Raw genomic sequence first — 16,576 nt, forward strand, 5'->3', positions numbered from 1 at the left:
AGAGGACTGAGAAACTGGTAGACGATGGGGTTCATGTCTTCATGTGGGGCATGACCATCCCTACAGATCGTACCATCTCTGCAAACGGATCAGACATTGTGCTCCATGACAAGAACAACAAAATATGATGAAGATGACAAAGAACAAAGATGTTGAGAAAGAAGTCACGTGTATGTGGGATACAAAAACTTGAGCTACAGCAATTGTAAATGGAGATTTGGGAAGGATTAATAAAGGTATCCAAGAGCAACTGGACAAACTCCTAATGCAGAGTCAGTGCCAAAGAAATACAAAAGACTATATGGTGCAGGAATTGTTTGCAAACTTACTAAGAGGCTGGGCAGGTCTGCTGTCCATTAACATCTTTGAGTTCCATCTGATTTTAGTATTGTAGTTACTCAATGGATTGTGATGGGAGTTGTCCAGCATGGATCCCCTCACAACCTCTCATGGATCCCTGTAACATTTACCATATGAAACACTGACATTTGTAGAGATGCACTAATGCAAAATCCATATACTCCAAGTAACTTTTCACTCTTTGTGGTTGCAAACTGCTTGGTACATGCAAACAGGACGTACTATTGATGTCTATTTGATTATTTGTAAAGTAAGTTAAACCACAGCAGCAGGTACTTTCAGTGAAGTCGTCATCAGTCAGAAAAACAATGTTGGTTTGTTTAGCGTGGTTTTTCAGTGAATAAAATGTTGTGGCTACTACTATAACTACTGTTAGTTAGTGTGTGTTCATCTATATGCACCTTCACAAGTTTTGTGAAGGTACATATGTTCTGTGCTGTGTTTATGTTCTGTATCTCTGTTATTCGCCTAAGTCACTCGAGGTCTTCTCCTCTCTCTAATCCCCAGAATGCACACCTATATTCAGGAGAAGAAGAAGCACAGGGGAATTGCTCAACAACACACAGCAGCGATTCTGCTACAGGGGAAAAAAAACAAAAACTTTAAGACTGGGAGTTTTGTGAGGGGGAGTAAAGCTGCAATGATCAGAGTCTCTTGTTAGGTGAAAACAGCAAAAAAAAAAAAAAAAAAATATCACATCGTGCTGATTCCGATCCGGCAAATAAAAGAGAAAAACATCAAAATGACACAGATTGGAAAAGACAGCAGTAGGATTTTAATGAAATAGTTGAAACAGCTTGCAAAAACGACACCAAACAGACATGGAAGGGAGCAATCAGGAAAACTCCAAACCGACATTAACATGAAATGCGGTGACATAAGTGAATGTGAATCGTTGAATTATACAGGTTATATGTCACAATAAAAATTACAAAAACTTAAACGAACGACAATGACTCACAGTGCTCTTTTGTCTCAAAAGCCGTATCTTTTATCAGAGGTGTGTACGCGTGAGAGCCGCTTGAAACTCTTCTCATTATCTACACAAATCACTTTTTTTTTTAAATTTTCCATCGCCTTTTACTATTTTATTTTTCTATAAACTGTAACGTCAAGAATGCCAAAAAAAGCCACGATATCGCAACAATTTTATTCTTCAAAATAAAATTGCACAACGTGTGAACTTCAGTTGTGTATGGTTTAAAAGCTAAAAAAAAATCTAAATAAACTGAGCGAAATTCCTAATATTTTAGCTTTTGTGTTTATACAGACTTTTATAAAAGTATTTCCATGACTGAAAGTAACACAATCGTCCAACCTTGCTTTATTTTGAAACGTCATATCCGTAAACCATAGTTAATTGACGCTGCTTAGACGGCGGCACCGCTCTCTCTCTTTCCTCGCGCTACCATTGATAGTCTCTCGACCCTCCAAGATTCCTTCGCGCGACCGTCCAGCTGAGTAGATCCCCGCGCTCGCGAGGTGAGCCAGGATTTGAGGAGAGGAGAGCACGCGAAGACGTTTCACGCTCAGCTCGATAAAACATGCACATCCTCGGCGTCCCGTTTGCGCTGCTTTGGCTTCTCTCCGGCTCCTCCTGCGCTCTCGGTGGGAAAGGTAGGAGCACGAAAATAAAGTAGACGGGAAAATAAGCTTCGTTGGTTTGGAACAGAAGTCGTTATTTGGAGGCTTGAGTTGCGCAAGTTGGAAATTGAAGTGACAGTCGTTGTTATGATTTTCAGATGAGATTAGAATGGGACTCTGGTTAAGTTCTGCTGAATATTCAGTAGTTGTACTTCCCTTTATTGACTTGAGGTTCGTTAAGAAGCCAGCTTCTGGCCCGCAGTTAATGTGGAGCAGGTGCTCAATTCAAGTGAAGGCAGATTATAGTTGTTTTGAGTGGTTCTTGCCTAGATAATTGCTATTTATTTATCCTTTGGGAAGAATACTGTGGTTATTTTGTGCATCATCATGATGTACTGTATATAAATATGTTTAATGTAGTGTTAGTCCATGTCAGGTAATTTGTAAGGTTCACGTTTGATTTATTTGTTTTAAGCGACAATATTCATAGTTGGTATATAAGCTAAATGCCATTTATTTATTCATTTATTTCAGTTTCAGTTCTTTGACAAAACATGAATTCTTGGTTTTATATTTGTATGTTTGAAATCTTTTACATTTTAAGCTTTGCACACAGACGCATGAACAAGAGTACCGACAGCAAAAAGTGAATGTTTCACCTTTTTTTTCCAGTGAGAAATATTAGATTCTGGTAAACTTTCATTAGTTTTGCCAGGAATCCCTGAGGCATTAGTTATTTTCTCAGTCTTGATCGTCTGAATGGGGTTAGAAAATTAATTTAGGTAGAGGGAGAAAGTGAATTCTTGTAATTTTTAATCTGAGTGAAGTGGAGGAAGTATTGGCTAGTCAGGGTACATTGCTTGAAAAATCTTTTTATTTAACTGGAAATGTAAACTTTTATTTTGACAAAAACAATTAAAAAATGATCAAAGCTGTAAAAATAAGAAATTGTACATTGGGTTTTAAAATGCTTAAAACCCAGTGCAAATATTTTTTGTCAATCTTGCTGATTGAAGGACCAACTGCCCTGCTTTCATACAGCTAATTCAAATTGATTGGTGATTAATAAGCTTCCGGTGAAACTGATGACCTGCTAAGGAGGTCAATCGTTCATTTGTATCAGATTTGTAGGAGCAAATAATATTTAAAACATGCAGCTGGGGAACAAGCTCTATGGTCCGGGTTTGAAGAAAAATATATTATTTATAAAGAAATGGATGATTTTACTCATCTTTTAAACTCCTTTTGCTTGAAGTGCATCAAAATTCACATTCCAAAAATGTTGTTGGAAAACAACAGAATTTATGCTGTTTATTGCTGAATACCTTTTGAGATGTCCACCATAAGTGTGAACATATAGTTTGTCTAATGTTGATGCTTAGTAGCTTGTTGCAAAGCAATCCTAAGAGGGCAGCCATGCTGTATTTAATCACATCCTTACCCTATGATATTTTCACATCTTCTACTTCTTCTGTCTCTCTCTCTCTCTCTCTCTCTCTCACACGCACACACACACACACACACACACACACACACACACACACACACACACACACACACAGACAGACAGACGTGTGACACACGTGGTGACTGGTGTTGCCAGCGAAGGGAAGCGGTGGTTTACACTGGTATTAATTGGGTCTCTAGAGGGAGGAGCGCCAGGATGGGCTGTCTGCGCGAAAGCAAACATTATCATTATTTCTGCTGTTTATAAAAGTCATCCATATGGTCAATAGCCAGTGAGAAGACTAAGTAGGTTTGCATTAAGTTTAGAGAAGTGTCAGTTTCTTTGGAGATTTCATCATCTCATTTAGGTTTCAAAGATGGATATATTCAGCTCAGCTCTTCTAATGAAAGTCTACAAGCCAAAACAAGAGTGTCTGTCTGGTGTTGGCTGAAACAGTTGCATGTCTTCATAATTAATGTCTCCTCACATGTCACTAATGCATTTGGCAAGAAGACAAGATGAAATAACGCCATGCAAGATTTGTACGCAGCCTGCACAAGTCTCAAAGATGGTGCAATTTCTTTTAGGTATTTTTCAGGTTTTGGTAATGATGGGAAAGGAAAACATACCTTATTATGCGCACACTAACAATAATCCACCCTTATAGCCTTCATTTATCCAAGTAGGATGGAAAAACCTCTTACTGCATTACCAGGTTGCTAAAAACTTGATTGGTTTTAATGGTGTAAATGAATATCACTGACAAATTTTATGAAAATTTGTCAAATCTTATTTTGTTTAATTTATGAATAGACATGTCATTTACAGATTTACAATTCAGAGAACATTCATGTAAACTGACATAGGATTCAGTTGCTATTATAATTAAAAATGCTATCTTCCACTCAGTTTTATCTTAATGTTGTTTTTCAAAATCTAATCTAATCAAGTGATCTAACCTGATAAGCCTTAGCAAAGTAAAATCAGATGTAAAAAAAACAAACCGCAACTAATTTAATCTAAATAATTAGTTTGTGTCTTCTGAACACAGTTGGAGGGTGATTGTGACTACACAAAATTACAAAATATAAATCTTGGTTTAGGGTACTTACTGTTTTGCAGACACTAGCAAATGTATTTATCATTGAACGTGAGCTCCAAACACTCACTCTTCTGAATTCAGTCCCTGTTTTCCTTTTCTGTTTTTTACCTGCCAGTTGGCTTGATGCTAGCTGACCAGCTGTGGTCCAGGGAAGTATTATGTCACTCATTTTCCAGCACTTGATTGGAGTTCTCGTTGTCGAGCGAAGCCATTTCCTCTTTTTAAAAGTAGATCCATTTCTCAGAGTGCTTCCTGGATCTTTGGTTTTTGCATAAGAGACATTGAGGGATGTTTTGTGTATGTGCAGATTTTCTATTTTGAAGCTTTACAAGCTCAGCAGAATACAGTTTACAGTATGCATGAGACGGATGACTTTCAGCTGAATACCTTTACATAAGACACTGTAAAGTAGAGCAGGGTGGATGAGTGCCAGACAACACGGCCCGAGAGGTTGTGAGGGGGGATCTAAAGCAAAAAGGTAGACGGAAAAAAACAACAAAAAAACAGAAAGAAACAAGATCAGATTTATAGGCACCTTTCCAACAGAGCCATCCAGTTGTTACCCATGCCAGGACATAAATCGTGAGAGCAATGAGGAATAACTCAGGTTTCCCTCTTCTGTGCAGTGACTGGTGAAACAGTGTCTGATGGGAAGTGCTCTGCTCGTCCTGTTGCTCCTCACCTCTTTACTGTCACTCATGTCCTCTCTGTTCTCTTTCTTCCCTCTGTTGTGTTTTTCTGCCTGCCTCCTTCTCTTTATTCCTTTGACTCTGCATCACTCTTGGCTGTTCTGCTCCGCTGAGCTGATGCCATTCAGAGGGCAAATGCCACAGAGAGAGCGATGTTTTGTCACTCTGCTCCTCACTTCTTTTCCCCATGCTTGAACAGCCCTGCTCCTGATTTTGAGAACTGCTGCTGGTCTCCTTTCTTCAGTCACGGATTTTACTCCAAAGGTTTATGGGCTTAAGTGAGATGTATAAATGGGGCAGCTGTATAGCCTGTATCTTACTTTGCCTTTTCTTACTTTTGAAAGGGTTGCATTATTATTCTTCCGTGGTTGCGTCTTTAGGAAACCTCTCCATATAGCCCTCCTATAGTTTTTCTAGATTCCCAGAGTCTTTCGATTTTGTCCATCTTTACATGTTCCTACCAGCCTACTTTATTTTTACGGTTCTCATCTTTTAAACTTTATTGTATTGAGGTGTGAAGAAGTGTTAACATCTTTAAAGATTTTGATATATATTTTTAATGTTTTATATCACAAACAATTTAAATATCAGATGAAGACAACCAGATTTTAAAATGATCCAAGTGTGAAAAATGTGCAACAAAAGAAAATACTTTCGAGGGGGCAAATATTTTTTTTACAGCTTGGTATGGGATGCTTTTTATGGCTGCTTGAGTTGTTGGATAAAATAATTGTGCTTCTTCCTGGTTCTTTGCAGCATGAGCAGGAATGTTAGGTGCGTGTGCTCCTGGGCATATATGCAAATGATGGTAGATATGCAAATATGGGTCCTAATTTTGATGTTAATTACTCTGCACTGATAATTATAATATGTGTGATGAGGCGTAAGGTGGAGGAGACGACTGAACCAAAGGGCTATGTGAGGTGATATCGTTGTTTGCTGTGTGTTTGTTTCTCCGTCTGGGGGAGAGATGTTTGTTTTTAGGGCAGTGCGTGTGTGTGCGTGTTCGTGTGTGTGCGTGTGTGCCAGGACTACAGCAGCTGGTGTAAGAGCCCCAGTGGGCCTTTCTGGTCAACACTGCTCAATATGTGGTGGGTAAACACTGCATGCAGTGCTGACTTCAGAGGGACAGCCTCATGGGCTCTTCTTATCTCACTCAGGCCAAAAAAAAAATTCACAAATGCAGACACTCATGTACTTCTAAATTACTGAAGTGAAGACACTATCCACTGCATACTTAAACATTTACACACATTGATTGACTGTAATGTTGCTCGGTAGATGTAAAATGGACAAGAATCCTGTATTTTAATATATCTGCACAAAGATGTCCTAAAATAAAAATTTTTAATCTTCTTTGATAACAAAAATAATAAGACACCCAAAGAAAATCTCTTTCCCATCAGATTAGTGTTTTTTATTTATGTCACTGTATTAGTTTTTTTCTGTCAAATAACAAGTTTAACTACCAACTGTATGTCAAGAAGCTGGATTAAAGAGTAAAAACATTGTTGTGCAGATTAAGTATTTTTATATCGATACCCATTAAGTAAAAGCTTAACATTCAGAGTTTTGATGTAATGAACATTCACACTAACGAACCTCGTAATGATTTTATGAGGTAAACTATTTTATTGAAGAAAGGAAATAAGATGGAGCTTCCTAAATTTAAATCTGCAAAAGTTGTAAATGACATTTACTTACTAAATAATAAAATCCAGCTGAAGACCTGAAATAGGCAGAAGACCGAACTTGAAAGAGTCAAGTTTGGTTCAGTCTACAGAGGAAACTAAAGCGTGATCAAAATCATGGAAAGCATCATTAAGAATTGCTTACAGGATTAGTTTGTCCTTGGGATTTCAAAGTGACAGTTTCTGTCCTGTTGGGACGACCTGTTGCAGACGTGTCTCTGAGAAGTTCCACACGTTTTTTTTTCTCCATTGTGGAAAATTTAGTGAAAAGTTCACTGTAGAAAATAAACTCGAAATCCAGCGCAGATATTTCTTACACTCTTGCAATATAAAATCCCAAAGTTTAGTTTACTAAACAGAGCATTCTCTAGAAACAACATTCAGGTGAAAATGGGTTGTAGTGTTCCTTAAATATCTAACCTGAAAGTCAGGAGAATGTATAAATACTTTTATAGTGTGGTCATGTTTTGTGATTACTGTTTATCAGAAAAAGTGATTATGTTTCAGTCTAGCTTTCTCAACACACCATCTGGAGTCACAATTTCTGGTGATCCTAGAATCTGCTGTGCACCGGACAGCTGTCAATTTACTAAAGGCATATTCCCCGTTTTGAATCTGGCCTGGGATTTACCTCCGGCATGACGACCTGTTGCAGACGTGTCTCTGAGAAGTTGCTGAGGAGAGCCATGAGCCACCAGCTGTTCATGAATAGGCATGCCCTTCTTGGAGTTTGAGGTGACAGGTAATTGGACCAGCGGTCTCATATGTCTCAGAGGAAAGGGAACTTGTCTGGCCTCTTCAGGCAGTGTTCTGGTCTGGTTATCTGGTCACTGAATCGGATCGACCATGCGTCTCAGAGCAAAAGGTAGCTTTAGGGACACGTTGGCCCTGTAGAGTTGGGCCAGCCTCAGAAGTTGCAGGAGTTTTTAATCTATATGTAGTTAAAGTATTGCCACCAGGCAAAAAATAATTAAAACTAAAATTCCTACTAGGGATCTTTGAAAACACAGATTAAGCTTTGAATTCATGCTGCAAGGGCAGCGTATCAGTCGTGCAAACACTGATGAAGAGTAAAACCTATACATATTATTTTTAGTATTTTGAGGTAGCAGTGACATTTAGTCAGTTTTCCAGACAGGAAATGGGCAGTGAAAGAAGAGTGCAAAGACATTCATCCTGAGGTCGGGAATTGAACCTTCAGGAGCTGTGTCGAGGACTAACAGCCTCCGTATATAGGGCGCCCACTCTATCACTATGTCACATGATTATTTTTGTTACAGAGTGCATTAAAGGTTACCGAAAAATGGGCTGCACAATATGAGGAAAAACAGAGAGATATTGTTTATATCAACTTTGGTTTAGACACATTTCTTTCCTTTACTATCTCAGCCACTACATTGGGATGTGAGTTTTAAGGGCAGTTAGTCCACACAGCCTGGAAAATGTATTATTGATGCACTTTCACACTTGAAATATAACATTCAATCAACTACTACATCCACACAGTCCTGTGTGATTGCAAATTTGTGTACGCTGATATTGTATGAATGGTTGAAATTTGATATATTGTCCTGCTACAATAAAAACATTCCTGTTGCCATTTGCATCTGCAGAGTCACAATTATCAACAAAAACTGTTGAAACATTGAAAATACTAGTGCCACAAAAGGATTAACTCAAGTTTCCTCTGGAATAACTTTTTATTTATTGAATCAATACACTGATCAGATGTAGCTTCTTTGCAGAAGAGAGGAAGATTTACACAGCATACAGTGCAGCAAAAACAGATTCAAGGACAGATATAACAGGTTGAACCATAATACAGTTAATTTAGGATCATGTGTTGATTTTTTTTCTTCTTTCAGATAATCACACACAAAAAAATACAAATTTCAATGTCTCCTGTTGCACAGTTACAAACTGAAGTGAGATTTTGTACCTTTGCTGTGACGCCATATTTTTGTTTTTCTAAAGAAACTCTATTAAACAACAGAGAATCTATTGTGACTCCTGATTGAGCCTGAACTTATGAAGATGGGTTTCTCAGAGCACGATTTCAATTAGGACTTCAACAAACGTCTTATTCAGCTGTTGATTTGTACACTTAATAAAATGTTAGCACTGAATAGTGCGTTTGGTTCCGACCAAAAGCAATAATAGAAAGAAAGACCAGGAAAAACCACCCACACATACATACATACACACACACACACACACACACACACACACACACACACACGTAAGCAAGCATATATGCATTTCTTTTCATGTTACCCTGGACTCGATTGAGTCATCGCCTTCATCTTCCTTTCAAGTCGTCTTGTGTGGGTCTCTTCTGTGGTCCGTCCAACGAATTACAATATGCTTTGATATGGCTTTATGTACAATTTTTCATTGCCTCTCGCTCCAGCTTGTTGAAGGCACAAAAAGCCTTGCATTTTTTTCATCATTTTGTGGAATATCGGAGGGGCAGGTTTAAAGTGAAACACTGGTGCAACATCACAGGTGTCAGACTAAGCTGTGCCTGAAGAAATGCTTTTATGTTTTTTTGTTTTGTTTTTGTTTTTTTCAATTCTTTGCCTACAATTGAGTTGGGGTGCGACTGAAAAATAAATATTTTCAGCAAATACTTTGAGAGTAAACTGAGAGACATTTGTGCAAGTGTGTGCTTAAGGGATCGCTGTTTGCAGGAGTCTGTATACGCAAACCGATACACCTGGTGTTCCTGCAGCTACAGTCGCTGCTCAGGAAAATAACGGATTACGGTGTGCAGGGAAAATAAAAACATGTTTCCTAGAAGAAATGTTTTAATTTTTATGAGTCATCAGTCAGAAAAGTTCTCTCTTTTTCTCTGTTTATATCCTCTTTTGTCCTCCGTGTCTGTTATACTCTTATCTCCACAGTCTCCTCTTTGTCAGTGGATGTCTTGTATTATTTGCCTCTTAGCAATAACAATAGAAGAGATATATGAATGTGTGTAAATGTCACATAAAATATCCAAGCTTCATTGCACAGATCACTCAAATTCAAAATCCATTTTCTTCCTTCCTTATAAACTCTGTGGACCTGAGTGTCATCTCCCTACAGTCTGTCACCTCGGTTATAGTCGTCTCTTTCATTTTCTCCTTCTCCTTGTCTGTTTCCTCTTCCTCTCGGTCTTTCTTGCTCTCTTCTGCTGTCGCATTTTTAAATAATTTATGGTGTACTTAAAAAAATGTGGTCGTGTACTGAGGTTGTGTCATTCGTTGTAAATGTAGATTCTTTCAAACGCTGAAAGAAACGACACAGATTTTTTTTTCTGTCCTTTCTGCATTACAATAAATACTACCACAAATATTAACATTAAAATTGAAACTGATGAATTTTCACACAATTATTATGATGCAAAATTTTCATTCTTCAACAAACTTATGAGCTAGTAGGAGTAAATTGAGTTGTTTGAAATTACAATACGTAGTTTTGAGTTGGACATGTTTGCATGTATAGTGCACTTTAATCCTTATCAGTGGTAACATGTTGATTAAATAGAAATTGTGTTTGCCATTGAGAAAACTGATTAGAATATGTTTATGAATACTGTTTTCCCTTTGCTATGCGACGCATCTTTTCCTTTAAGAACTGTGTTAAAGGGACGTTGTAACAAAATAAATAATTTAAATGGGCTTCTACCTCATTGCTGCGTTAAATAGAGGTGGTGACTTTTTTTTGGGACAGGCAGAGAATTTAGATTTGAATTAAATTATATTTGAGATTAGGCTTGGCCTGCATGATTATTATCTTAGATTGTGAAAGGATTATAAGATGCTGATGAGTTACCAGATCACAAGATTATCTAGATTGGCACATTCTATGCATTTCAGTTCTATGTCCATGAATACATCTCCTTCTCTTCCTTTTTCTTAATTAAAAAAAAGTATGTATGTAGTCGGGACAAAATGGTGACTGGTTTTGATGATTACCCAGGTAGTGGAAGTAAGGCAGGAATTTTAAAACAAAAGATAATCAGCTGTTACCTGCATGTGATATTTGAACTTTACAACTGGAAAATAAGATTTTTTTTTTGTTACTACAGGAGCATCACTCTCCTCCAGATGCTATTTGCTAGTGACTAATAGTGAGTTAGTAAACATTTATCTGGACGTTCTGGTTCATCCAACTTTATACCTCCATTTATAGTGTCAATACAGCAAACTTTCAGCATAAGAGCCTCATCCAGATGTAATGCTCTCTGAACTTCAAATAGCATAAAGCTAACTAGAACATCTTACTGTCCATTTTCTTTTCTTAAAATCTGCATGAATGTTGAGTACTTTGTGTTGAGGATGTAATTTATCCCTGACAGATTCCAGTTAGCATTCAAGACATTATGAGGGTGATGCCGAGAGAGTGATGAAACCTTGAAAAATACAATGAAAAAATCCACAATTTAAATTAATATTGTTGCATGAATATAAGGTGGCAAGAATGAATTTTTCCTCTATAAAAAAGTCCCTTGTGATTTAGTGCGAGTTGCCTTAAACCATACAGACGGTTCATATACCCACAAACAGTCAGACTGAGAGTTGAAACAAGCTCAAAAGTACACTGGTGTTTCAGACAACACAGCGTAGTTTGAAAAGTACCTATTTTATGTGGATTATTTGCAGATATACTGTAGCTAAGTTCTGAAGCAATGTAGCAGGGCATCTAAATGCTTTTCAGATTTAGTTAAGCAGTCTAGAATCAAGAAAACTAACGTATTACATTATAGATGAATCGATCTGTGCATTTTGTGTCTGAAGCAAAGGTTTAAAGCCTTTAGAAGCGGAGCAGGTTGGAACCGTTTTTCCAGCAGTAACGGGTGAAAAGTAAACATCTGGTAGTACTTGTACATTTTTAATCAAATCCAAAATCAAATAAAATTTTATTTGTATAGCACATTTCAACAGCAAGGCATTTCAAAGTGCTTTACATAATTCTTTAATGCTTCCTTTCTATATAAAACATTTTCTGCAATAATCACCTGCACTTTAATGGTTTTGCAACTTATTTTTAGTAAACCCCTTGGTGTGATTGCTGTTTGTTCGTGGCGCTTGATTGCAGCACAAAGTCACTACAAATTGTCTCATGCCAGAGGCACAGTACACACTGCAGCATAGGTAAAAAAGATATTTTCTTTCCCTTTAGCGCCTCTCTCTAGCCACACCATCTAACAATTTTATGCAGCAGGAGCTATTATTTTTGTTTAGCCGCAAAAACGGTGAATATGCAGAAAAATATTTCAAGGCTGTGTTTCAGATCGACCTTATTTGGTTTATTTTCTAATGCCCGATAATTTCTGATTTAAAAAAAAAAAAAAAGTTTCATCCAGTCAAACTAATTCATTCTTTTAATGTTTTTTTATTCATGTTTTTTAGATGAGTTTATGCAGTATACTTTATTGGCTTCCATGAATTTGAATTTCTTGATGAAGAGCAGTTTTCTTTTTATAAAAATCTTATCTGACTTGCAGTTTTATTTTCAGAGGGATCCTCTCCACTGGCCTTCTGATTTTGTCCTCTAATGCTCAGCGAGCGTTTTACCTAAGGAGCAAAAACTGTTCTTGCTGCTGTAGGTTTTGAACAAGCTCCCCAATTCTACTCACACATGCAAGAAATCCCCCATTTCTCTGTTTTTTTTTTTTTTTGTGTCACTGCATCCATCGTTCCCGTTTAGCCTCATAGAAATGAGAACAGTTCACCACCCGCCACACTTGTGCTAACATGGCAACATTTCCCATCAAGTTTTAATTTTTACTTACTCTGGTATAATGACATTTTCTGTTTTGTTTTTATTCATGGCCCACGGCTTTCGCCATTACAGTTCTTCTCTCCGTCAGCAAGAAATTCCATTGTTTTTGTGCCTATTCAGCGTTGTTTGTGCATACATTGCTAATGGTGCTTATGTGCATTTTTTGAGTACATTATTGTTAATCAATTGACATTTGCCATCATGGATACAAAATGAAATATCCTCTTATTCAGAATAGCTCCGCTGGGCCTCTGTGTATTATAATGGAGGAAAATCTTACACAAGCTTACCCTGAAACACAATGATGACTCTGTTCTCTGGGGGAATATTTTCTTTTACATGCTGACAGGAATAGACTTAGGAAGGGCACTTTTTTGATTCACGCACACTACAAAGTGTTCATTCTGCTGCTGTAGTGCAAAGACATGCAGTTTATGTTATCTGCTTGGTGTGCCCTGAAACTTTATAAAAACACACTCGCTTTGTTGTGTCTTACAATTTAACGTTAATTTAAATAACTCCAGAAGACTTGCTGTGAATTACTTTCTTTCGGTTAAATAATGCTTTCTGGCTTCTTTTTGAGCGACCGCTACAGTCATATCAAAGGAATCACTGTCTTGCAAACAAAAACCAAGCAAGAGGACATTCCAAGTAAGAATGCACCTGTCATAATTAAACCCACGACTGAACTGTTGAATTTCTATTGAAATGTCAAAGCTTTGTAAGTACACTGCTCAACCCATATCTCGGTGGCACTGTTTCTCTGTAATTACAGTCAGTTTTCTCCACGAACAGACAATAACTTCATTGTATTATGTTGAAAAGACATCAGCGCGCCACTGGCATGTCGGAGTCAAGTGTGCAAAATTATTTTTGATCGTTGAGAGCAAGGAAGTAGATGAAACAATCCGCCTTCATGCTATAGCAAGATAAGTGCAGTGCTTTGCTTGGAGTATTTCACATTTTGTCACGTTTTAACTACAAACCACAACACAACGCAGCACACAGTATTTACAAATAGAAACCTTGAAGATGTGGAGCTATATATACCTTTACGCTAACAAAAACAAACGCTATGAAAAGGTATATGGGAGGAAACAAGGCGATCATTAAACAAAAGCCAGACGATTCATTGAAAGTTTGCCAGGAGCCATGTAGAGGACGCTGGAAATGTGTGGAAGAATGTGCTCTGCTCAGATGAACTCAAAGCATCATTTATTAGAGTGGCCTAGTCAAAGTTCGATGTTCAACAACCAATATACCTGGGCTCCTACCAAGAAAACAATTTAGTCTCCTATATGTAAAACGCTGGTAGACAGTCCCAAATTGAACAAAATTTGGCTCCACATCGTCATAATTTTAAGATTTTAATTTGCAGGATATGTTAAAAACACAAATCTTTATCCTTCCATTTCATATTTATCACTTAAAATCCAGATCATACATTCAAGTTTGTGTTTGTGGCATGACAAAAAGTTCAGTTGGTCTGAATATTTTCGTGAGGCATCGTAAAATCCTCAGACTGAACATTTTTTCCACCAGATGAATTAAAGGAATAAATTCAGCTCTACAGCAGAGAAAATCTACAGCTTTCATTTTAGCATCTAGCAAATTAAAGAACATCATTTCACGTTTATTAAGTATAAGACTGAATTTGTGCTCTGTGCAATGATTTTAAAAAACAAACGACCCATTTCAATGTTAAATGTAACTTTTCATTAAGCTTTAAATCAGAATAGCTTTCGTTTTCTTTGCCGTTCCCAGTTACTGTTTCATTACAGGATGCAGGATATTTGATTAGAGAAAACCATGTTGAGCCTCGGGGCAGAGAGGAGGAAAGGTTTGTAAAATAAATAAATAAAATAAAAAAAAACAGCAACTGAAAAGAAAGTATGTCGAAGTAAGCAAGAGGGAAAGCTGGCTTCACTCCTGATGTATTGATTTCAGATGAGCTAAACGGTTTAATTAAACCCCTCTTTGACATTCCCCTGTCCTTTCCTTTGTGACTATTTTCCCATAATGTTGTAACCTAAACTAATTGTCCAGAAAGTGGTTGTGACTTGTCTTCAAAGTAAGAAAATCAAAAAGCTTTCATCTATAGGAAGTAACTCCTTGTGTCGGGCTTTGTCCTTTGACCCTTGGCTTTTGCATTGCTGTCCTCCCACCTTCTCGCGTGAACAATTGAGCTCAGTCTTTTCTTAGCAGCTGCCCACAGGCTCTGAATGAGGTCTGTTGTCTTTGTAAGTAACTGTGATACATGGTGGAAGCTCTTTAGAGACTCTGACAAATGCTTTGGAGAGGAACAGGAGATGGCCTGCTCTCGTCGTCATTTTTTTGTTTCCATCTTATAACCTTCATCTTCGTCCCCCATTTTTTTTTTTAACTCTCCTCTGTCCTACTGTTCAACCTGATTTCAGCATGGACTAAAATCTCTGTGTATTACAGAGATGCACCATGTGCATATCAAGGTGATGTGTGCCTCATAATTTTTTGAGAAGGTAGCCTTCGGCAGCAAAGTGAAGCTGGATAGTTGGAGACAGTGAGTCAGAATACAAACTAACCACAATTTTAGCATTTATTAAAGTCTCTCCACTGATCGAGACCGAATTAGTTTGAGTTTGAAGGGGGGAAAAATGATGGTACCCTTTCTGTTATAGCAGAACGTGTAATGGATCCCTTTTGTCAGATATTGATTTTGGGCGAAAACTGATGATAAACAATGTTTCCTTCCCCGCTCTGATCCCTGTGGTAGATTAAAACAAACTGCTAAGAGTAATATGGCCTGACTTGATCTTAAATTCTGAAAATGTCTCCCCGTGGCAATCTTACTGCTGGCACTATGCAAGAATAATGTTCTGAACTTACTTAATACTTTCCAGAAACAATCTCGCCGCCCTTTTTTGTTTGCATTGAGAGATGATGTGGAGATCAAATGCCATAAAGCAAAGATCAGAACTCTGATATGAATGACTTATTATAAAGATTAATAACTGCAGGATAAAGGAGAAAATGGCTTAACATCATGACTATCAACTGGAGATAATTTGACATTTCAAATCATTATAGGAATTTTGTTTAATAGACCAACACAGTTCAGTGCATTGAGGGTAAAATGTCAGACTATGATCAAAATATTCATACATATGAAACTTCTTAAAAGGATGCCATGCATTTGTTTGCTTCCTATGCTTCTTATTACCGTTAATTGCAGCATCTCCGATACATGCAGAGCAAAAGAAGAGCTTCAAGTGTCGATTTAAATGTAAGCATACTTTAACATGTTATATGCATGATACAAAATGCTCATCTGGTTATACATGCAGTTTACTTGGGCATTGTCATTATTACCTTTGAAGTTTATAATACGTTTTTCTGATTTGGCCAAAATGCTAATCTACACTGAAATGATTTAGATCAGAACTTATTCATGTGCTGGGAAGGTCCAGTCAAAGTTCAAGTCTAAATGTAATTGAGAGTATATAGCAACATTTGAAAATTGATGTTTGCAGATGCTGCTTGTCCAATATAATGGAGCTGGAGTGATTTTGCAAAAATTGACACCTCTGAATGTGCAAAGCTGGTAGAGATATTTATAAAGTCAATTAAATGAAACTACAATAAAAGATGGTTCTGCAATCTGTTAACTCAAGGTGGCTGAATACAAATGCAGGCCACACTTTTGAGATTTTATTTCCTTAAAATGTCAGCCATATATCACCATTTTCTTTTTTTATGACTTTACAATATATGAAGCGTTTACAGTGCCACTCACAAGAATTTCTTTTCATCTAAATTTTAAGTGGAAGCTCAACAGCTATGCACATAAATTACTGAGTAAACTTGCTGAAGTTGTCAAGTATCATAGCTAATACGGTGTCTGTCCGGGACACGCCGCCTCCAATGTCCTTCAGTTTATTGAATCTTTTTTTTCCCC

At 37.3% G+C, this 16,576-nt stretch overlaps 1 protein-coding gene across 1 annotated transcript in view; it reads left to right on the plus strand.

Annotated features, from left to right (window-relative positions):
• Positions 1 to 1,781: 1,781 nt before the first annotated feature.
• Positions 1,782 to 16,576, plus strand: part of clstn2a (calsyntenin 2a) — a 156,565-nt gene continuing 141,770 nt past the window's right edge. The window contains exon 1 of the mRNA XM_014991066.2: positions 1,782 to 1,977. Coding sequence (XP_014846552.1) covers positions 1,905 to 1,977 — 73 coding nt within the window. The 5' untranslated portion in view covers positions 1,782 to 1,904. The remainder of the gene's footprint in view (positions 1,978 to 16,576) is intronic.

This window comes from Poecilia mexicana, unplaced genomic scaffold (genome assembly GCF_051168715.1).
Source record: "Poecilia mexicana isolate PSO_F unplaced genomic scaffold, ASM5116871v1 scaffold_17, whole genome shotgun sequence".
NCBI classification, from domain to species: domain Eukaryota; kingdom Metazoa; phylum Chordata; class Actinopteri; order Cyprinodontiformes; family Poeciliidae; genus Poecilia; species Poecilia mexicana.